The sequence below is a fragment of the Oncorhynchus kisutch genome, linkage group LG19 (genome assembly GCF_002021735.2).
Source record: "Oncorhynchus kisutch isolate 150728-3 linkage group LG19, Okis_V2, whole genome shotgun sequence".
NCBI classification, from domain to species: Eukaryota; Metazoa; Chordata; class Actinopteri; order Salmoniformes; family Salmonidae; genus Oncorhynchus; species Oncorhynchus kisutch.
In genome coordinates this window covers 17,376,602-17,400,056 of record NC_034192.2, presented here as the reverse complement: position 1 = coordinate 17,400,056, position 23,455 = coordinate 17,376,602, and the positions used below count along the sequence as shown (strand labels likewise).

The following is a 23,455-nucleotide window of genomic DNA, read 5'->3' as shown; positions in this document are numbered from 1 at the left end:
GAGTGATAAGGGCTAGGTGTTTACACAATGGTGATAAAGTGTGGACTGCATGGTTACTTGGAGGGGGGAAAGAGGGAGATACACTCTTTGAAAAAAAGGTGCTAAGGAGAACCATACAGGGTTCTTCGGGTTGTCCCTATAGGGAAACCCTTTTTGATGCTGGGTAGAATCCTTTGCAGAGAGTTCTGCCTAGAACCCTCAGTGTAGGGTTCTTCAAAGAATCCCCCGTATATATTTCTACCTAATACCCTCTATGAAGGGTTCTGCAGAGAACACTTATCTTTGGAGGGTTCTTATTAGAAAGCTCTAACCCGCCAGCCTAATTAGCCTTTAAAATGTAATTATTTATGACAATACATCACAAAAACTGACTGCACAAAACATTAGGAACACCTGCTCTTTCGATGACATAGACTGACCAGGTGATTTCAGGTGAAAGCTATAATCCCTTATTGATGTCACCTGTTAAATCCACTTCAATCAGTGTAGATGAAGGGGAGGTGACAGGTTGAGACAATTGAGACATGGATTGTGCATGTTTGCCGTGAGGGTGAATGGACAAGACAAAATATTTAAGTGCCTTGGAACAGGTTATGGCAGTAGGTGCCAGGCGCACCGGTTTGAGTGTGTCAAGAACTGCAACGCGGCTGTGTTTTTCACACTTAACAGTTTCCTGTGTCTTTCAAGAATGGTCCACCACCCAAAGACATCCAGCCAACTTGACACAACTGTGAGAAGCATTGGAGTCAACATGGGCCAGCATCTCTGTGGAACGCTTTCGACTTCTTGTAGTCCATGCCCAAATGAATTGAGGCTGTTCTGAGGGCAAAATGGGGAAGAACTCAATATTAGGAAGGTGTTCCTAATGTGCTGTACACTCAGTGTATATCACAAGGACTTTCTTTGAGGGCCTAAGTATACCCTAACACGGTGGTGATAGGAATCTCCTGGTTTACAGGCCACATCAGGCCTGCAAGTTTGATTTATTTTTATGTTACCTTTACTTAAGTAGGCAAGTCAGTTAAGAACAAATTCTTATTTTCAATGACGGCCTAGGAACAGTGGGTTAACTGCCTTGTTCAGGGGCAGAACGGCAGATTTTTACCTTGTCAGCTCGGGGATTTGAACTTGCAATCTTTCGGTTACTAGTCCAAGGGATGTGTAATTCCTATTGGAATATCCAACAAATGGAATTGTTAATCACCCGCAACCTGCATTCAGAATAACTGCCAGGTTAGGGAAGATTGACTACTGAGACTACCTCAATCATCTAAACTGGGACAACCATCTCAGTAACGGGTGCAATAAATCCAATTCCTAACAGATTGGATTCGTTCAGAATCGGCCCCCTTGAACTTTGCGACCTTTTGCCACATTTCAGGCTTCAAACATAAAGATATAAAACTGTATTTTTTTGTGAAGAATCAACAACAAGTGGGACACAATCATGAAGTGGAACGACATTTATTGGATATTTCAAACTTTTTTAACAAATCAAAAACTGAAAAATTGGGCGTGCAAAATTATTCAGCCCGTTTACTTTCAGTGCAGCAAACTCTCTCCAGAAGTTCAGTGAGGATCTCTGAATGATCCAATGTTGACCTAAATGACTAATGATGATAAATACAATCCACCTGTGTGTAATCAAGTCTCCGTATAAATGCACCTGTACTGTGATAGTCTCAGAGGTCCGTTAAAAGCGCAGAGAGCATCATGAAGAACAAGGAACACACCAGGCAGGTCCGAGATACTGTTGTGAAGAAGTTTAAAGCCGGATTTGGATACAAAAAGATTTCCCAAGCTTTAACATCCCAAGGAGCACTGTGCAAGCGATAATATTGAAATGGAAGGAGTATCAGACCACTGCAAATCTACCAAGACCTGGCCGTCCCTCTAAACTTTCAGCTCATACAAGTTTGGCGCAAAAGCAACACAGCTCATCACTCTGAACACACCATCCCCACTGTCAAACATGGTGGTGGCAGCATCATGGTTTGGGCCTGCTTTTCTTCAGCAGGGACAGGGAAGATGGTTAAAATTGATGGGAAGATGGATGGAGCCAAAGACAGGACCATTCTGGAAGAAAACCTGATGGAGTCTGCAAAAGACCTAAGACTGGGACGGAGATTTGTCTTCCAACAAGACAATGATCCAAAACATAAAGCAAAATCTACAATGGAATGGTTAAAAAATAAACATATCCAGGTGTTAGAATGGCCAAGTCAAAGTCCAGACCTGAATCCAATCGAGAATCTGTGGAAAGAACTGAAAACTGCTGTTCACAAATGCTCTCCATCCAACCTCACTGAGCTCGAGCTGTTTTGCAAGGAGGAATGGGAAAAAATGTCAGTCTCTCGATGTGCAAAACTGATAGACACATACCCCAAGCGACTTACAGCTGTAATCGCAGCAAAAGGTGGCGCTACAAAGTATTAACTTAAGGGGGCTGAATAATTTTGCACGCCCAATTTTTCAGTTTTTGATTTGTTAAAAAAGTTTGAAATATCCAATAAATGTCGTTCCACTTCATGATTGTGTCCCACTTGTTGTTGATTCTTCACAAAAAAATACAGTTTTATATCTTTATGTTTGAAGCCTGAAATATGGCAAAAGGTCGCAAAGTTCAAGGGGGCCGAATACTTTCGCAAGGCACTGTATCTTTGTGTAGCATAAATTGAATCAACCAAACAACGTACATGCAAAAACACAGATCTAATTTCTTATTTAACCTTTATTTAACTAGGCAAGTCAGTTAAGAACAAATTCTTATTTACAATGACGGCCTACCCTGGCCAAACCCAGACGACGCTGGGCCAATTGTGCGCTGCCCTATGGGACTCCCAATCACGTCCGGATGTGATACAGCCTGGATTCAAACCAGGACCTGTAGTGATACCTCTTGCACTGAGATTCAGTACCTTAGACCGCTGTGTCAATTTGCAAGCCAGAGGTAGCTACAGTCTCTAGCTTAACGGAGAGTTACCACTGGGAAGGATATGTGTCTTAGGTGTTGAAATCTGAAGTAGAGGGATTGAAGGAGTGTCAATTTGGCAAGTGAATATGCAGCTAGCTTGATGGAGAGTTACTTAAGCAATGATGATCATTAACAGGATGACTTGTCAAACTAAACATCAGGGGAGAATAACTATTCATACAAGCTTTCATTGTGAGAGGTGCATAACAGACAGCATTCTCTAATCACAGGAATATTTATAGGACGGGATCCATTTAGATTTCCCTAAATGGCAGGTGACTTACACAGTGCTTAGATACCGCCAACATTGAGTAATTATTACAGTGAAAGGAATAAAAGACATTAACTTAGAGGCATAGAGGCACTGCATACACAATATACAGGTAACTACCAAAATAAAGGAAACACCAACATAAAGTGTCTTAATAGGGCATTGGGGCACCACGAGCCAGAACAGCTTCAATGCGCCTTGGCATAGAGTCTACAAGTGTCTTAATAGGGCGTTGGGGCACCACGAGCCAGAATAGCTTCCATCCGCCTTGGCATAGATTCTACAAGTGTCTGGAACTCTATTGGAGGGATGCGACACCACTGTTGCACAATAAATTAAATGTTTGTGCGTTTTGTGCATGGTGGTAGAAAACACTGTCTCAGACACCTCTCCAGAACCTCCCATAAGTGTTCAATTGGGTTATGAGACGGCCACGGCCTATGGTTTACAACATTTTCATGCTCATCAAAAAATTCTGTGACCACTCGTGCCCTGTGGATGGGGACATTGTCATCCACGCCCATCAGGATAGAAATGATTCACCATAGGTTGAAGGTGATCACGCAGAATAGCTGTGTATTTACTAGCCTCTGCCGAGTTTCCATCAACCGGAGGGTCCGGTTTTCAGGGGATAAGGAAAGAGAGCCTGTGACTTCCGCTTTTGGACGCTAACAAGGCGACACTCCATCTTAACTCCTCCCCAATATTTACTGGATTGGTTGAACAGTGTAGAAGAGAACCTCCCCGACAGTGTTTTTTTTTTTTCATTCTCGTACAGACTCGTCAAGAATCTAGTTTCAGGTGTTTCTTTTACACCTGCTTTGTTAGGTCAAATAAAATAAAATCATATTTGTCACATAGTTTGTAAACAACAGGTGGAGACTAACAGTGAAATGCCGACTTATGGGCCCTTCCCAACAATGCAGAGAGAAAGACAATAACACAAGGAATAAATACACAGTGAGTAACGATAACTTGGCTATATACATGGGGTACCAGTAACGAGTCGATGTGAAGGGGTACGAGGTAATTGAGGTAGACTAGGCAACAGGGTACACAATAAACAGTAACAGCAGTGTATGTGATGAGTCAAACGAGTTAGTGCAAAACGGGTCAATTGTAGATAGTTAAATAGATAACCAATAGCTACCCGGACTAACTATTTAACAGTCTTATGGCTTGGGGGTAGAAGGTTAGTATTTACTGGAGTTTACCCTGCACTCTAAGGGGTTGAGTGGACCAGGAAAATGCACCCCACACCATAACAGAGCTGCCAGAACTCTGATTTACTCAAGGGGTTTCCATTATTTTGGCAGTTATCTGTATCAGCAATAAAGAAAACAGTTAAGTGGCGGAGGGCCCAAAAACATATGGTGGAACTACTCCTTAGCTACTTGTATCATTCAGGACCTGCATCTCAAATGGTACCCTATGGCCTATAGTGCACTTTATAGGGAATAGTAGGTGGGACACTATTAACCCTTATAGATTCCAAGCACACTGTATATGGCCTCGTTAAAAAAAAAAAATTGTAAATATTTTCTTAACTCTATTGTTGGTTAAGGGCTTGTAAGTAAGAATTTCAAGTTGTATTCGGCGCATATGATAAATAATATTTGAGTTGATTTGAATGGAATGAGAATTGGATGAATATGTAGTGCTGAGCAATTAGTGCTTTTATAGGTCAGTACGGCTTGTAAAAAACTGTGATTTTCAATTGCGGTTTCAACTATTTAATTGCATAATAAAAAAAATGAGACTACCATTATTTGTGCTTTTAATGGAAATTCCAAATACAAAAATAGTGAACATATTTATTCAAGGGAAACTATTCAATGGTCTCTGTCAGGTCCACATAGAAAAATAGGAAATTACAATGAAATAATAAAATAGTTTAGTTGTGTATATTACATAGTTTTATTTCATTCCTTAAAGTCCGCATCGCATCTCTGCTCAGGCCGTAGCAGCCAGCCAGCCAGCCATCTAATGTTCTCTGATCTTCCCATAATGTATTTCTTCTTCTTTGGTATTATGGCGGTCCGCAAACAAAGAAACTCAGCAAAAATGTTTCAGGACCCTGTCTTTCAAAGTCATTTGTAAAAATCCAAATAACTTCACAGATCTTCATTATAAAGGGTTTAAACACTGTTTCCCGTGTGTGTTCAATGAACCATAAACAAATGAACACGCACCTGTGGAACGGTCGTTAAGACACAGCTTACAGACGGTAGGCAAGATCAGACAGGACTGGCAAAAAGTGCTCTTCACTGACGAGTCGCGGTTTTGTCTCATCAGGGGTGATGGTTGGATTCGCATTTATCGTCGAAGGAATGAGCGTTACATCGAGGCCTGTACTCTAGAGCGGAATCAATTTGGAGGTGGAGGGTCCGTCATGGTCTGGGGCGGTGTGTCACAGCATCATCGGACTGAGCTTGTTGTCATTGCAGGTAATTTCAACGCTGTGCGTTACAGGGAAGACATGCTGCTCCCTCGTGGTCCCCTTCCTGCAGGCTCATCCTGACATGACCCTCCAGCATGACAATGCCACCAGCCATACTGCTCGTTCGGTGCGTGATTTCCTACAAGACAGGAATGTCTGTGTTCTGCCATGGCCAGCGAAGATCCCGGATCTCAATCCCATTGAGCACGTCTGGGACCTGTTGAATCGGAGGGTGAGGGCTAGCGCCATTCCCCCCAGAAATGCCCGGGAACTTGCAGGTGCCTTGGTGGAAGAGTGAGGTAACATCTCACAGCAAGAACTGTCAAATCTGGTGTAGTCCATGAGGAGGAGATCGACTGCAGTACTAAATGCAGCTGGTGGCCACACCAGATACTGACTGTTACTTTTGATTTTGACCCACCCTTTGTTCAGTTACACATTTTTCAATTTCTGTCTATCACATGTCCATGGAACTTGTTCAGTTTATGTATCAGTTGTTGAATATGATTATGTTCATACAAATATTTACACATGTTACGTTTGCTGAAAATAAACACAGTTGACAGTGAGAGGACGTTTCTTTTTTTGCTGAGTTTATAATAGGTGCATGCCACCACCTACTGTATTGGCTGTGCACCTGTAGTAGGAATTCATTACACTTTGTGAAAAAATTGCCCTACCAACTAACCCTGCACCCATTAAAACCTCACCGCTATTCCACTACTTTGGCCCTATCTGATTCTAGGCCAGCAGCCTGGGAGGACAGGACACTACCGTTCAAAACACCTTCTAACTCTTCTGCAATGAAATCTCATACACCCAAGTACTTCTCTGCAGCTGCCACCACAATATCTGTCCTCTGCGATTTAGGTTCCATTCCTGCGGTACAACCTTGGCCATGAATGCCGAAAAACCAACCTTACTGAAGCACATGTTATTCCTATCACTCTCTGTTAGCCTCGGCCTACTCGCAGGTATCCTCTTAGCATCTCTCACCCTGGACCCATCTCCCTCTATTACTCTTCACTGCCTCAGCATACGAAACCTTCTGCACTACTCTGATCCTGGCAACCTCAACCTCCCTATCTCTCACTGGACACCTCTGATCTCCAGCACCATGGGTATCCCTACAGTTTACACACACACACACAACTTTTTTCCACCGATACTACACAAATGCTTTGTCTCATGTCCTCCTACACACTTCTCGGAATCTCCCTCCTACACACTGCTGCCACATGACCATAACCTTGACAAAAGTGCTCACGGGATAACTGAAACATACTAACTTGGCATCATCTGCTATAGACTGCATCAAAACTCAGTAGTACAGATAGGGACTTCTCTGTTTCACCACGCACTCCACCAGGTCTGCGTCGCACCAAACGGCGGGCTTCACAGACACCGGAAAGCTTCAACTTCAGTTGATTGTCCTCAACACTTTACATCACTGCAGTTATCACTACTTTCAACACCCTGCTCCGGATAGGAAAGCAAGTCACAGTTGTTGTCCCCAGCCGTGGGGTATGGAGCACACCCCCCCTTGGATAGCAGAGGCGATTAAAAAAAATCAACACGATTCCACATCGAATCACTTTCACCGACCCAACATTCCCCAAACTCTTCTCCATCCAACCTGACACCAGAAGGCAAAGATCCATTCTCTCAAAAATTGTCACTCCCACTGGGACAGAATTATTTTTTGTCATTATCAGGGTGAGGTTCAAACTCAGCGTTCCTCACTGCACCTGCCGCCGCAGTTAATTCATCCTCACTCTCGTCAACTTCATTTTTCTTCTATAGCTCTTCCAAAAGTTCTGTGTGAACTCAAAACGTGTTTCGCTTTCCTCCTTTTTTCCCTGTCCGCCATCTTCTCCTTCATCAGATCTTCCAGAAGGCTTGTGCATTCCACACATAATTATAATATGTTCCACTCTTCTCCTTTTATTCCTGTCTGACATTTTACCCCCACCTCGTAGAAACCCCCATTCTGTACTGTCTTTAGTCACCCTATTCGCCTAAGTATGCTGCAGAGCTGTCTGTAGATGAAGCATACTTTCACAAACGGTCTCTTTCGTCATTGTGTTGTGTACGTTCCTCTCTCACGTGGAGGCATATGTGGTCTGTGTGTATCTCACCTAACGTAGCAGGCGTGAAAGTGTATCCATCTCGGTCCGATCCAGAAAGGGGGGGATATGGGTAGAAACAGGATGTGCGGTTAATGCTGTTTGTTAAAGAGGAGAATAAGGAGGAAGCTATTTTGCCTGGTGAATTCAAACTGCATCAGTGCTGTATCACCTGATGCATAGGTCATTCTTGAATCTGGAGGATATTGCTAACTCTCGTGGAATGTCATGTTAACTCCCCCAAGGTATGAGGGGGATTTGATGATGTGTCATGTTCAGAATGTATAGCTAGTTCCCTTAGGATTACTTTATTTTTAACTTTATGAATCTGAGTGATTTAGCATAAGCAAATGAAAAGAAAGAGTGGTGTAATGTTAACAGATGGGAAGAGAAGTGAGTGGGAATGAGCGGTATAACATACCACACTTTTTATTTCTATGCTAATATCTGTGTCACATGTCAGTAGACATCCCTGAAGGAAAAAGCATGCAGGTTTCTTGGTGAATTATATTTCTGCCTGTCACACAGAAAACAACCTACACAATATGTTTTATTGTAAACTCACCCAAAAAAAACGACATTGATATAACTACCCTAGAGAAATAACATTGCATTAGGTTCAGGAAACAAATTCAGAGTGAGTCGAAGAGTACTCCTTGGAGTGGTATTTTTCTCTTCTCTCTTTGGTAGGAGAAAAAGCAGTGATGGCTCGACATTCGACAGTTCTCCAGTATTTTCACTGACAACGTTCCGGGGAGTGGAAGTGTTGATAGAGCTAGTGGAAGTGTTGAGATTATCAATGGAGGATACGAGAATTGCTGGTGCATAGTTTCTGTTCTTCGAGGACTCTCTCTCTCTCGCTCTCTCTCTCTCTTTTGTGTTCAAAATGGATTTTGCCAAATGCAGTAAATAAGGAACTTAGGGTTTTTAAGGAAAATGCTCATATTGTTGTTTTGTAACACTGTTACCTAAAATAAACCTTGACATGCTCTCAAGCTGCCAAAATAATCACATATTTAACCATTTAACTGACAATCAAATTCCTCCTTTCCCTCCATCTTGAAATGGCAAGTAATGGCAAGTTGGCAAGTATACATCATACATTGCTTCACCTGATCTCTCCTACTCCAACTCCAACATAACATTCTATGCAGTGTTCGTACAGAGATGGCAGATAACGACGATCCCTACGGTCTGATTTGTATTCCGGTGGCCTTTCCTCTCTTGACCCAGAGAACAAAAGGCCGGTTTAACATGCCCAGAAAGACTGCTAGGCACACCAGCCTCCCTACCCCCCATCTGGATGTCTACTACAGAAACCCATTGTCATGACGTACCTATCATTAATGTGATGACTGTTATTCATCAAATCAATTAACCATGTTTAATTGTTACTCGATTAAACTAATCATGTAACAACGAACTCATTGGGAATTTGGGGCACCACGTGAAAATGTACCACCAGTTACCATCTCCCGAATTAAACTCTTGAAAGGTATATAGATATATCTTGTTAACAGTCACTTATTAATTACTATTACCTCATATCAGTCTCACTCTGAACATTGCATATTCCTTGATATCTGCAAGAACCCTAACCTTATTGATAAATCAGCAATACACACATTGGCTTCATTATTTATTTAATAATTAACTAAATGACACAGAATATATAAACATACACACACACACAGTATAGATTATTGATTAGAAACGTAATCCAATGAAACAGGTCCCTAGTGGACTAACAATAGCATGACTGCTTGGTTATGAAAAAGGGAGGGGTCAGGAAGAGAGAGGGATAAAGGGAGTCAAACTTATCGTACCATTGGAACCTACTCTCAAAGGAATAGTGATAGTGCACAAAAACCACCGCTCATTTGGATAAGAAATGCAATATAGAGTTGAAGTCAGAAGTTTACATACACTTTAGCCAAATACATTTAAACTCAGTTTTTCACAATTCCTGACATTTTATCCTAGTAAAAAGTCCCTGTCTTAGGTCAGTTAGAATCAACACTTTATTTTAAGAATGTGAAATGTCAGAATAATAGCAGAGAGAATTATTTATTTCAGCTTTTATCACATTCCCAGTGAGTCAGAAGTTTACATACACTCAATTAGTGTTTGGTAGCATTGACTTTAAATTGTTAAACTTGAGTCAAACGTTTTGGGTAGCCTTCAACAAGCTTCCCACAATACGTTTTTGGCCCATTCCTCCTGACAGAGCTGGTGTATCTGAGTCAGGTTTGTAGGCCTCCTTGCTCGCACACACTTTTTCAGTTCTGCCCACAAATGTTCTATAAGATTGACATCAGGGCTTTGTGATGGCCACTCCAATACCTTGACTTTGTTGTCCTTAAGCCATTTTGCCACAACTTTGGAAGTATGCTTGGGGTCATTGTCCATTTGGAAGACCCACTTGCGACTAAGCTTAAACTTACTTACTGATGTCTTGAGATGTTGCTTCAATATATCCACATAATATTTGTTCCTCATGAAGCCATCTATTTTGTGAAGTGCACCAGTCGCTCCTGCAGCAAAGCACCCCCACAACATGATGCTGCCACCCCTGTGCTTTACGGTTGGGATGGTGTTCGTCGGCTTGCAAGCATCCCACTTTTTCCTCCAAACAGAACAATGGTCATTATGGTCAAACAGTTTCATCAGACCAGAGGACATTTCTTCAAACAGTGCGATATTTGTCCCCATGTGCAGTTGCAAACCGTAGTCTAGCTTTTTTATGGAGGTTTTGGAGCAGTGGCATCTTCCTTGCTGAGCAGCCTTTCAGGTTATTTCGATATAGGACTCGTTTTACTGTGGATATAGATACTTTTGTACCTGTTTCCTCCAGCATCTTCACAAGGTCCTTTGCTGTTGTTCTGGGATTGATTTGCACTTTTCACACTAAAGTATGTTCATCTCTAGGAGACAGAACGCGTCTCCTTCCTGAGCGTTATGACGGCTGCATCGTCCCATGGTGTTTATACTTGCGTACCATTGTGTGTACAGATGAACTTGGTACCTTCAGGCATTTGGAAATTGCTCCCAAGGATGAACCAGACTTGTGGAGGTCTGCAATTTTCTTTCTGAAGTCTTGGCTGGTTTCTTTTGATTTTCCAATGATGTCAAGCAAAGAGGCACTGAGTTTGAAGGTAGGCCTTGAAATACGTCCAGAAGCTTCTAAAGCCATGACCTAATTTCCGGGAATTTTCCAAGCTGTTTAAAGTCACAGTCAACTTAATGTATGTAAACTTCTGACCCACTGGAATTGTGATACAGTGAATTATAAGTGAAATAATCTGCCTGTAAACAATTGTTGGAAAAATGACTTGTGTCATGCACAAAGTAGATGTCCTAACCGACATGCCAAAACTATAGTTTGTTAACAAGAAATGTGTGGAGTGGCTGAAAATGAGTTTTAATAACTCCAACCTAAGTGTATGTAAACTTCTGACTTCACTGTATATATTTATGCGTAGCTCTCCTTGATGGTCGTCTCTCTGTCGAAACCAATCAATCCGTCTATGGGGAGTGGCTTGATTTAAAGCTTTGGTTGTCCACCAGAGGTCACAATGTCCTTCTTAGTTGTAGAGCTTCTCTGGTCTTGGAGTGTTTGTTAGAAAATATCCTTCTGATGTTGGAACTATATTTTGGTTGTCTGAGATGGGATTATTCCTACCCACCTCGGGTCTTTAGTCAAAGTTCTAGGATCACTTACATGCACAGCTGCAGACTGTGAATGTTTCTGGTCTCTCGGGTGAGGTTATATTCTCTTGTAGTGTTGAGGTTGAGAGCTTCAGAGTTTCTAACCATTTCAACATCTTTTGGTCTTTTGGTCTCTTAGTGGTTGATTATCCAGGTTCAGGCTCCCGACCACTTTACACGCCAGCAGCATGTTTTGGTCTAATGTAAATTGTTACCAAGGCTTTAAAAAGGGGCATTCCATCACGCCGACACGATGTCTGTGCTCACTTGGGCGTGATTACTGACTGGGTACAACTCAGACAATTCTCATTCATAAGGCTAAAATCACATTGCCGTCGTCACAAAAGTATTCTCCTATTTAATCATATATTTTAAACAAGTAGAATGCGTATACTTTTAGAGTTACAGTTAGTTTGTTATACCATCCTTAATGACATCACAAAATAATAAACACTATGCCATGATTATTATTGAGATGCCCACAAACCATTCCTAACATTTGAATGTCAGGAATAATGTCCAATGTTTTCCTTTTATTGACATAAAGGTTTTGGCAGCAAAGAGCCTATGGGACAAAAAGGTTTCAGTCTTCCCATACTAGAGAGCCAGATGGAGAGTTTCTGCAAACTATTTATGACTGGCTGTTAAGTTAAAAATCAAAACGCCCCAACTCCCCCCCTCTACTTTCCAGTAGGAGAGAGGGGTCGTCTGGCTATCTGTCAGCCATTGTCAAGCTGATATGGCACCTTTGATCCTCACCAAGCAGAGAGGGTCATGACACCATTATGATTCACTAGATCACTAAACCTCCTTTCCCAACACACACCAACACCCTTTCCTCCTTGTTACAGCTACTGCAGTTCATACTAAACGGAATGTACTGAGCTGACATTGGTAACAGAATCTCCCTCAGTTTATGTGAACAAAACTCTTAAATATCTACTCCGATCTCTTTCGGAAATAATGGGGTGTCAGCTATGATATGACACCTTGAGTTTGAAAAATCTATTTTGGTTATTGAACTACAGTAAGTGCAGTAGATTAACACAAGCTAACATAATGACTGTGACAGAATTACATAATGTTTCCCTAATCTGTGCTGTACAGAAATGCAGGATTATGAATGTCATTCTCTTCATGGTGATGTACCTGAATAGGTACACAAAGGTACAAACATGTAATATCCTCCTTTGCCTGTTTGGATATTATTCTACACGCTGGCTATTATTCTAATGAGCTACACCCACAAGCAAGGCCACATTTGGTTGGTACAGACCGGACCAAATCTGTACCAATCATAGACTTCTATTTTTCACAAGTTAGGACATCATGGTACAGCACAGTAGAGCACAGTACAGCACAACAGAGTATAGTTCAGTACAGCACACTACAGTCAATTATACTGTACTTTACTCAAGTGTGCTCTACTGTACTGTACTAAACACTACTGTACAGTACAGTATTATACTGACCTATTCTCTACTCTACTTGTCTTTACTGTACAGTACTGTACTGTGCTGTCCAAACTTGTGAAAGTAACAGGAAATGTTCATTCTTATGTGGATTATAATTAATGGGCATTTTGTTGTAGGGGTTAACACATTTTTTTGTTAGGGCAAATCAAGTCTGCCACTCCGAAGTGAAATGTACAAACTTTAGAAGCCTTTTTCAATCTTGAATAGACGACACGTTTGCATTCCTGCCTAATATCCTACATCTGTATATATTTCTCTCTTCCAGTCTCTTCCTGTCTCATGCAATAATAGTGCTGTGCAAAACAACGGGTATACGACACAGAGAGCCAGTGTACACAAATGTACAGTACATCTAACCTGTGACTTAACCCTTATGGGTCGTTCCACCTCAAAAAGCACAAGAAAGAGAATTCAACACCCACTATTTCAGGGCATGCTGAAATTGTTTCTGTAGTTATAAAGAGATAAGATTAGCATTCCTGAAACATTATTTTGTTGAAATATAATTTCTGGGAAATTAAGCTACAATAAATGATTGCACCAAAATTGGATATTTTAATTAATTGGTTTCATATAGTTGTCAATAAATATAGTACTTAACATCCGATTTGGTCCCAACTTCTTACTAACAATGAGTAAGACATGAGGAATCCAATAAAATGATTAAAAGCCACCCACGGCCACCCCACACACAACGCCAAGCCCATCCCAACAACCAGTATACAGTATCACCAGTAAACAGTATCACTTCTTTATGTCTGACAAGTAGTATGCTGCGGCTTGGAGTATTGCTCACCCCCCCCCCCCCCCCCCTTTATCTCACCGATTTCAATCTTGTCTCATTACTGCAACTCCCCACTGGGCTCGGAAGGCGAAGGTCGAGTCATGCATCCTCCAAAACATGACCCACCAAACACATGCCCGCTTAACCCGGAAACCAGCCGCACCAACGTGTCGGAGGAAACACCGTTCACCTGATGACCGAGGTCAGCCCCGGCCCACCACAAGGAGTCGATAGAGCACGATGAGCCAATAAAAGCCCTCCCGGCCAAACCCTCCACTAACCCCGACAACGCTGGGCCAATTGTGATACAGCCCGGGATTGAACCCGGGTCTGTAGTGATGCCTCTAGCACTGCGATGCAGGGCTATTGCTTTTTTATCTTATGTAATGTATTCCCTTTGAATCTGGAATCCGTTTTTTTCCCTTGTTCAGAGAAATTAACCATCGAAGTCACTTGCATTATTTACCATAAATGAGTGCGAAAGTAACAGTTTTTTCACACTATATGCTGCTGTTCCTACCACTGCCACGTCCTTTTATCCATTTTGCTGCTCTCCTGTGTTGATTAAATCAATCCCAACGTTTTCTTTGCAGCTTTGGGTAGAAAACCAATGACTTTTGCTAATTCTGAAAATAAATTCTGTGGTCATCCTCACAGTTCAAGACAGTCCTCTGTGAAAGCAATTCAGTTTGTCCTTCTCTTTGGCCTAATCTGTGTTCAGGAAACGGCACTTCTGTGGTTTTTCCCTTTAAAAAAGGTCTGGATTAGTTCATTCCTGGTAAACAAGCACATTATTAGGCTACAGAAGTTATAATGGCTTCAATGGTATGGTCTCTAATGGTCTCTAACGGTAAAAGTAAAAAACACACACTGTATAATGTTTTGCAATGGTACTGGATAGGGTTGGGCTTAATGGTAAATGTCACTAATCACACTACATTTAGAAAATGTTTCTAATAATTGTATTGAAATAAATACAACTGCCATGCAAAGGTTTATAACTTTAAGGTTGTCTTGTGCTGAACAATTAGTAGTTGGGGCTTTTTGAGGTCGGTTCAGTTTCGGTTGTATTATTTTTTTAAATATGGTTTTTGGATTTTGGTTTCGATGATTTATTTTTCACATTAAAATGCACTATGCATCATGTGGGTTGAATGCTGTAACACAGACCAAAACAGATAATAAAAGACCCATGATAGTAGTGACCGTCAATTTCTGCTCATCCCTTATCAACCATCATTTATTCACATTACTTTACTTGAATAAAATATTACATTTTTTGTGTATATTACATGTTTTATTTGATGACTTTACCATTTCATCCCAATTCATCATCTCATCTATATAGAGCTGCTGTCTATGCTGTCTGACAAAAATCACAATTTTAGTAGTTCTTCAAAGTCAATAAGGCATACTTTTAAGTCTGCTGAATATCAATCATTTCGATCGTGTATTTCCAGGTAGAGATACCTCGCAAAGCAGCTGCTCTCTATGCCTCTCAATCGCAACACCCTACTACATCGCACAGTTTGGACTTGATCTGACTTACAGTATCTCTACAGAAACTGAGAAATGTCTGCAGTGAGCTCACAAAAACAATGGAATTCTGAATAATTGAACCGACATTGATTAGTTGTTAAAACATTTTCTCAGCACTAGGGTTGTCATAACATTTTAGTCCATTTATCCATGAATGTTTTGGGCTTGGAAGAAAAGTCTTTGTATGAGATTGCACCATAAGGAGGGCCCTCTCAGAGAGCTGCCATTTGTTAACTATTCAAGGAGAGTTGGGTAGAAGCAGTAGGTTGCTAAGAGAAGGACAAACTGAATTGCTTTCATGGAGGACTGGCTTGACATTCAATTTATTTTCATCATGAACAAAAATCTATTGGTTTTATACCCAAAGTTGCAAAGAAAATGTTGTGATCCATTTCATAAACACAAGAGACCAGCCAATTTGATAAAAGGCTGTGGCAGTAGCAGGAACAGCTGCATTTAGTTGACAAAACCTGGTACTTTCACACTTCAATGGGTATAGTTCCCAGAGGCCAATTGGAGACCGTCTCCAACTCAGTTTGTCATGTTGAATGTGTAAGTGTCAAAAGCCAACACAGACATGGCTTTAAAGTGCAACCAAATATTTCGCTGTGCAACCTAAAGTTTTAATTTGGGAGCACCAGTGCGACCCAAAGAAACTCAAATATTTTAAAAATAATTGTAGTAATGATAAGGCTGTTGTTTCCTCGAGCGCAGATTCGTTAGTGTCTGTAACGAGTTCGCTGAGAGTCGGGAAGCAAGTTCAGGGTGTGAGTGTTTTAATAAATAAAAAAACAATGAACACGAAATACAAACAATGCACCAACATGAAAACAGAGTCAATAACACCTGAGGAAAGAACCAAGGGGAGTGACAGATATAGGGAAGATAATCAATGAGGGTATGGAGTCCAGGTGAGTTGTCATGAGGCGCAGGTGCGCGAGACAATGGTGACAGGTGTGCGGGATAATCAGCAGCCTGATGACCTAGAGGGAGTATACCTGCCAGTACCCCCTCCAATGCGTGGCTCCAGCCGCAGGACGCCATCAAAGTGGACGAACTCGGGGATCAAGAGTGGACACCCCTGCAGATGCGTGGGAACCTGACAGATCGTTTAAGGGAGGGGAGCATGGCGATCCGGCTGAGGCATGAGAACCTGATGAGGTGGAAGCAGGGGAGCCTGGCGTGCCGGCGGAGGCACGAAAGCCCGGCGATCCGGCTGAGGGATGAGAGCCTGTAGCACATCCCGGGCCCGACGTCAATACTCTGACACAAAATATTAAATTAAAAAGCACTCCCTGATGCTTCCCTTAGGTGAGGTGTTATTCTGTAACAATGAACACTAAACATAAACAACGCACCGACATGAGTCAATAACACCTGAGGAAAGGACCAAGGGGAGTGACAGATATAGGGAAGATAATCAAGGAGGTGATGGAGTCCAGGTGAGGCGTCATGAGGTGCAGGTGCGCGAGACAATGGTGACAGGTGCGCAAGACAATGGTGACAGGTGCGCGAGATGATGGTGACAGGTGCGTGAGAAAATGGTGACAGGTGCGCGAGACAATGCTGACAGGTGTGCGGGATAATCAGCAGCCTGATGACCTAAAGGCCAGAGAGGGAGAATATGTGACAGTATCCTGCGTGCACCATTAATTCAACGAAACCGCTTGTTTCTATCACAAACACTTCAAAAGATCTGACCCATATTACCAGATCAATGTTATTTTTTTCCTGTCACAGATTGGGGGACTGCATTTTACATTCATAAACCATGTCGCAGGCTGTTCTAAAGCTACTCGTGGTTTTACACCTTGCTCGTTCGTTAACTCATTAGCTAGCTAGCTAGCTAACAACCTGGTAACTTTACCAGTACATCCAAACATTTATGGAACCTTGTAAATTCATTTGTTTATTATAACTAAAGGGATCAGGAGAGTGAAATGGCAAATAAGGGGAGTCTGTATTTATGCAACACAAGAAAAACATCACGTCGGCCCGCAGTGAAACGGGTTCAATTGGGCTGAGAGGACTTATAAAATGGGGAAGTTGGGAAGATGAAATGTATCCTGTCCTCCACTTGAACAAACTGCTTCCAAGATATGTGTAGCACTCAACCAGCAGAATAACTCTTTTGTAATGGCAATACAGAGAGTAAATGGATGATATATTCTTCTCGGTATTCAATATGTTGCAGATGACTCATTGGATAGATCATCTTGCAGAATTTCTATCAGGATTCAATTCCCGAATTTGGATTGTCTTGGTTGTGATGGGTCTCATTTGGATTATCCTTCTCGAGAGGTGACCATCAGGAGTAGAGATTGAGGGTTGACGAATAAGGACAGCGATTGTGTTGGTCGGAAAGGCTCAGATCGTATCGATTTAAATGTAGGATTTCAATACTGGCCCAGACCTTGAGAACTGAAATGACTGATATCGAAGTTGTTTATTTTTCTTTTAGTCTCTGTCTTATTCTCTGCCAGTGTAATGGGCTACTCCTTGTGTGTTATCCAGGAAGTAATTGAACAAATAACACTGACTTTAGGGAACAGAGGGGAGCCAGACACACAGGCCAAGATACAAATATCAAACCCCTGAGTCAAAGCAAGGAGCTCGGTGTGAGGTGTATGTGGTGGGGGATTGCATGTCATGATGTCTGGTCCTTCTACTCATTATTAGACACACATACACATGAACACGTCAAGGGTATCAGAGAAATAGCAATAGAATTGGCTTGGGGGGGGGGTAGGAAAAAAATGTGTTACATTCATGGCATACTGTCCCTGCTGACAAAAGGAACGTCAAAGGGAACTTGGAAACCACAAGAACATAAGAGAGCTTTCACTGACGGATCCATGCCAAAGCATCAGATTAATGTTAAGCATAAGGTATAAGAAATGATTCACTGACATGACATCACTGAGCTCTTCCAGCAGTCTTTCTGACAAAAACAGAGCAATCACAACCCTTACTATATGCTTGGAAAATGTACTGGTTAGTTTGAATGTTTCAAACTGCAATGCATCTTCAGTATTGATGATAGTATAGGCCTATTTCAGTGGCTAATATGTCCAACTCTGGTCTACACACCACCTGTTTACCCACATAGTTGGCCACACACTGTAAAAGATCACTCCAGACTTGTTCTCAACGATGTAAAAAGCTCTTACCGTCCACACAGGCTGGCATGGCTCTTGTCGTCCCAGCGATCTGTCCCTTCTTACAGGCACACCGTGCAGTCTGTCTGGCGATGGTCCGCCTGGGCTGACTGCTGTCCCTGTCCAGCATCACAATCTCACATGTCCCCGCCGCCAGTTGACCTGGAAGTGACATACACATACACAGGACATTATGTCAAAGTGGCAGAACATACTACTATTAGGGGAAAAAGTAGAACCATACAGGGTTCTTCAGTTTGCCCCCATAGGGGAACCCATTTTTGTGCTAAGGAGAAACCTTTGCAGAGAGGGTTCGTCATAGAACCCCCTGTAAATGGTTCTACGAAGAAACTTCTATGAAGTGTTCTGCCTAGAACCATCTATAAAGGGTTCTACCAAGAACACTTTTATCCTCTAAAAGGTTCTTCCTAGAACCCTCTATGAATAGTTCCACCAACAGTATTAACAAAATGTAACTCTTTATGACAATACATTACATACAGTAAGGCCTTTCTTTCAAGGCCAAGTTACAACTCGGCTAGGCGAAGTAAATGTCTGTGCCTCACCTACTTTCTTAAAAAGACCCTTGCTTGAAACACGAGACAAAAGCAGCGATATTACTGTTTGTCCCTCTTGAGATGCCGTGGCAACAACCTAGCCAGTATACACTTCCTCAAAATAGTCAGAATTAATCTAAGCTAAATCATGAAATCTGTCATTCATTTAGATGTTTTTGCCAAGGGAGGTCTTAGCCGCGCAATTTTACATCTAACTAAGATGTTTGGTGCAGTATTTCTGAAGTGAAAAAAATGAACTAGTCATCTCTTGTTGAATGAAAACAAACACTTCATTGAAGAATCCTATCCAAAGTTTCCATAATATATATATATATATATATATATATATTACATTTGAAGTCGGAAGTTTACATACACTTAGGTTGGAGTCATTAAAACTAGTTTTTCAACCACTCCACAAATTTCTTGTTAACAAACTATAGTTTTGGCAAGTCGGTTAGGACATCTACATGACACAAGTAATATTTCCAACAATTGTTTACAGACAGATTATTTCACTTATAATTCACTGTATCACAATTCCAGTGGGTCAGAAGTTGACTGTGCCTTTAAACAGCTTGGAAAATTCCAGAAAATTATGTAATGTCTTTAGAAGCTTCTGATAGGCTAATTGACATCATTTGAGTCAATTGGAGGTGTACCTGTTGCTGTATTTCAAGGCCTACCTTCAAATGCAGTGCCTCTTTGCTTGACTTCATGGGATAATCAAAATAAATCAGCCAAGACATCAGAATTTTTTTGTATAACTCCACAAGTCTGGTTCATCCTTAGGAGCAATTTCCAAATGCCTGAAGGTACCACGTTCATCTGTACAAACAATGGTACGCAAGAACAAACACCATGGGACCACGCAGCTGTCATACCGCTCAGGAAGGAGACGCGTTCTGTCTCCTAGAGATAAACGCACTTTGGTGCGAAAAGTGCAAATCAATCCCAGAACAACAGCAAAGGACTTTGAGAAGATGCTGGAGTAAACAGTTACAAAAGTAACTATATCCAGAGTAAAACGAGTCCTATAATCGACATAACCTGAAAGTCCGCTCAGGAAGGAAGAAGCCACTGCTCCAAAACCACCATAAAAACTATGGTTTGAAACTGCACATGAGGACAAACATCGTGCTTTTTGGAGAAATGTCCTCTGGTCTGATTAAACAAAAATATAACTGTTTGGCCATAATGACCATTGTTATGTTTGGAGGAAAAAGGGGGATGCTTGCAAGCCGAAGAACACCATCCCAACCATGAAGCACGGGGGTGGCAGCATCATGTTGTGGGGGTGCTTTGCTGCAGGAGGGGCTGGTGCACTTCACAAAATAGATGGCATCATAAGGAATAAATATTATATGGATATAATGAAGCAACATCTCAAGACATCAGTCAGGAAGTTAAATCTTGGTCACAAATGGGTCTTCCAAATGGACAATGACTCCAAGCATACTTCAAAAGTTGTGGTAAAATGGCTTAAGAACAACAAAGTCAAGGTATTGGAGAGGCCATCACAAAGTCCTGACCTCATTCCTATAGAAAGTTTGTGGGCAAGGAGGCCTACAAACCTGACTCTGTTACATCAGCTCTGTCAGGAGGAATGGGCCAAAATTCACCCAACTTATTGTGGGAAGCTTGTGAAAGGCTACCCGAAACGTTTGACCCAAGTTAAACCATTTTAAAGGCAATGCCACCAAATACTAATTGAGTATGTGAACTTCTGACCCACTGGGAATGTGATGAAAGAAATAAAAGGTGAAATAAATCATCTCCACTATTATTCTGACATTTCACATTCTTAAAATAAAGTGGTGATCCTTACTGACATAAGACAGGGAATTTTTACTAGGATTAAATGTCAGGAATTGTGAAAAACAGAGTTTAAATGTATTTGGCTAAGGTATATGTAAATACACACACAATCCTGTGTGATTCCCTCCCCTTGCTGCACTCCCATTAACCCCGGACTGTGCTGGGGGCCCCAGGTCTCATCCGGCGAGGGTTATCAGGGCCAGGAATTGGTAATTGTGATTGGCAACAGGGTCAGAGGTGTGATTTAATCTGGCCCTTTAGTCACCACAGAAACATAATTAACTACCGGGTCACTCTCAGGGTAATAGTGATCCATCAAGAACGCGATGCTAGAATGCTGTGGAGACAAATTTGCAGTGGAATGGTGTGCCGATAGGGGTTGCCTATTACTTTAAATGCAGATTGTGTGTGTGTGTGTGTGTGTGTGTACACTACTTTAGCACACATTAGGATGTACAGCGTATGTATCGTTTCACTTCCAAATGTAACTTCCAAATATTTCAGGATGAATGGAAAAAAATGGGGGGAAAAAATAAATAAATATAGCATGAAGACTTTGTATATATGGATCACTTGTGTATGCTTTAGCCTGTGCATCTGTCAAGGTAGAGAGGTAAACAAACCCATACTGTGTCACAGCATGTTACTAAGAGGACACTAGGTAGTTTACTTGACCCCCATATCAAAATAAACTACAAAATAATTCGATTTTGAAATGTATTTCAGTAAAATACATCAAATCTTGTGTTTTTATATGAAGAAATACATTTGCAAAGAGCAAATGCGAACAGCAACAACATTCTCAGTAACGGTTACGGAAGCGTTTCACTTTTTACGACTGTGAAATATTGTTGTTTATCTACCTTAGTTTAATACTAATACTTAATAGATAGACTGCTCAATGACCAAAATGTAAATATATGTATATGTGAAAATGAAAACGAACTGAAAACGAACTGCAAAGCACACTGGTTATTATTATTGGCCTTGTTTTTAGGGTGGAGCTCATTGGAATAATACTTGTTCATTTTTACATATGCATTTATATTTAGTTAATTTAGAAGACACTTTTATCACACCATAGAGCCATCAGAATCCTGATACCAATGCAGTGTGAAAGTGGGCCAGAAAATAGTGAACCGTTGTACAAAATGGTACAGAAAAGTGTTTTGTATATTTATAAATACAAATTACAACTCTCAAACGTATCTTGTTACAAAATACACAATTTAAACAAAAGTATGTGGACACCGCTTCAAATGTGTGGATTTGGCTGTTTCAGCCACACCTGTTGGTGACAGGTGTGAATCTCCATAGACAGACATTGGCAGTAGAATGGCCTTACTGAAGACCTCAGTGACTTTCATCATGACACCATCACAGGATGCCACCTTTGCAACAAGTCAGTTCGTCAAATTTCTGCCCTGCTAGAGCTGTTATTGCAAAGTGGAAACGTCAAGAAACAACAACGACGCAGCTGCGAAGTGGTAGGCCACACAAGCTGACAGAAGGGGACCGCCGAGTGCTGTAGGTCGTAAAAATTGTCTGTCCTCGGTTGTAACACTCACTACTGAGATACAAACTGCCTCTGGAAGCAACGTCAGCACAAACACTGCTCATCGGGAGCTTCATGAAATGGGTTTCCATGGCCGAGCGGCTGCACACAAGCCTGCGATTATCATGCGCAAAGCCAAGCATTGGTCTAAAGCTCGCTGCTATTGGACTCTGGAGTAGTGGAAATGTTGTCTCTGAAGTGATGAATTACGCTTCACCATCGGGCAGTCCGACGGACGAATCTGGGTTTGGCGTATGCCAGGAGACTGCTACCTGCCCAAATGCATAGTGCCAACTGTAAAGTTTGGTGGAGGAGGAATAATGGTCTGGGACGGCTTGTCATGGTTTGGGCTAGGCCCCTAAATATCAGTTTAAGTTAACACTACAGCATTCTAGACAATTCTGCACTTCCAACATTGCGGCAACAGTTTAGAGAAGGCCCCTTCCTGTTTCAGCATGACAATTCCTCTGTGCAAAAAGCTAAGTCCATACAGAAATGGTTTGTCGAGATCGGTGTCATAGAACTTGACAGGCCTGCACAGCACCCTGACCTCAACCCCATCAACCACCGCTGGGATGAGTTGGAATTTCGACTGCAAGCCAGGCCTAATTGCCAAACATCTAGCAGTAAGCCTTCCCAATAGAGTGGAGACCAAAGCCACATTAATGCCTGTGATTTTGGAATGAGATGTTCAACAAGCAAATGTCCACATACTTTTTGCCACGTAGTGTATCACTTGGTAAAGGACTCTCATTAACAGGTGCAACAAATATAGCACTTACTAGGCACGCCTTAAAATATGTTAATGAGACAGCGATTCTTTCTCCTCCCACAATATTTCTCCACGATCCACCAAAATGTACAGTATGCTGCAGTAAATATACAGCAAAACAGCAATATATTACTTCATTGATGAATGGTATTGAGAATCAGCAATTGCTTATAGTGAATATTTCATTTGGCCTATATAATACAGCATACAAACTGATATTTGGCGTTTATACCACTTGCACTTCAGGCCTTAACAAAGGCTTCTAAACTGACAGAGAC

At 41.6% G+C, this 23,455-nt stretch overlaps 1 protein-coding gene across 2 annotated transcripts in view; it reads right to left on the bottom strand.

The window, feature by feature from the left end:
• The window catches only part of LOC109865044 (chemokine-like protein TAFA-5), a 165,767-nt gene that overhangs the window by 67,604 nt on the left and 74,708 nt on the right, over positions 1-23,455 (bottom strand). For both annotated transcript variants that reach the window (XM_031798461.1, XM_020453159.2), the window contains exon 2: positions 18,488-18,637. In XM_031798461.1, the coding sequence (XP_031654321.1) occupies positions 18,488-18,637 (150 nt within the window). The remainder of the gene's footprint in view (positions 1-18,487; positions 18,638-23,455) is intronic.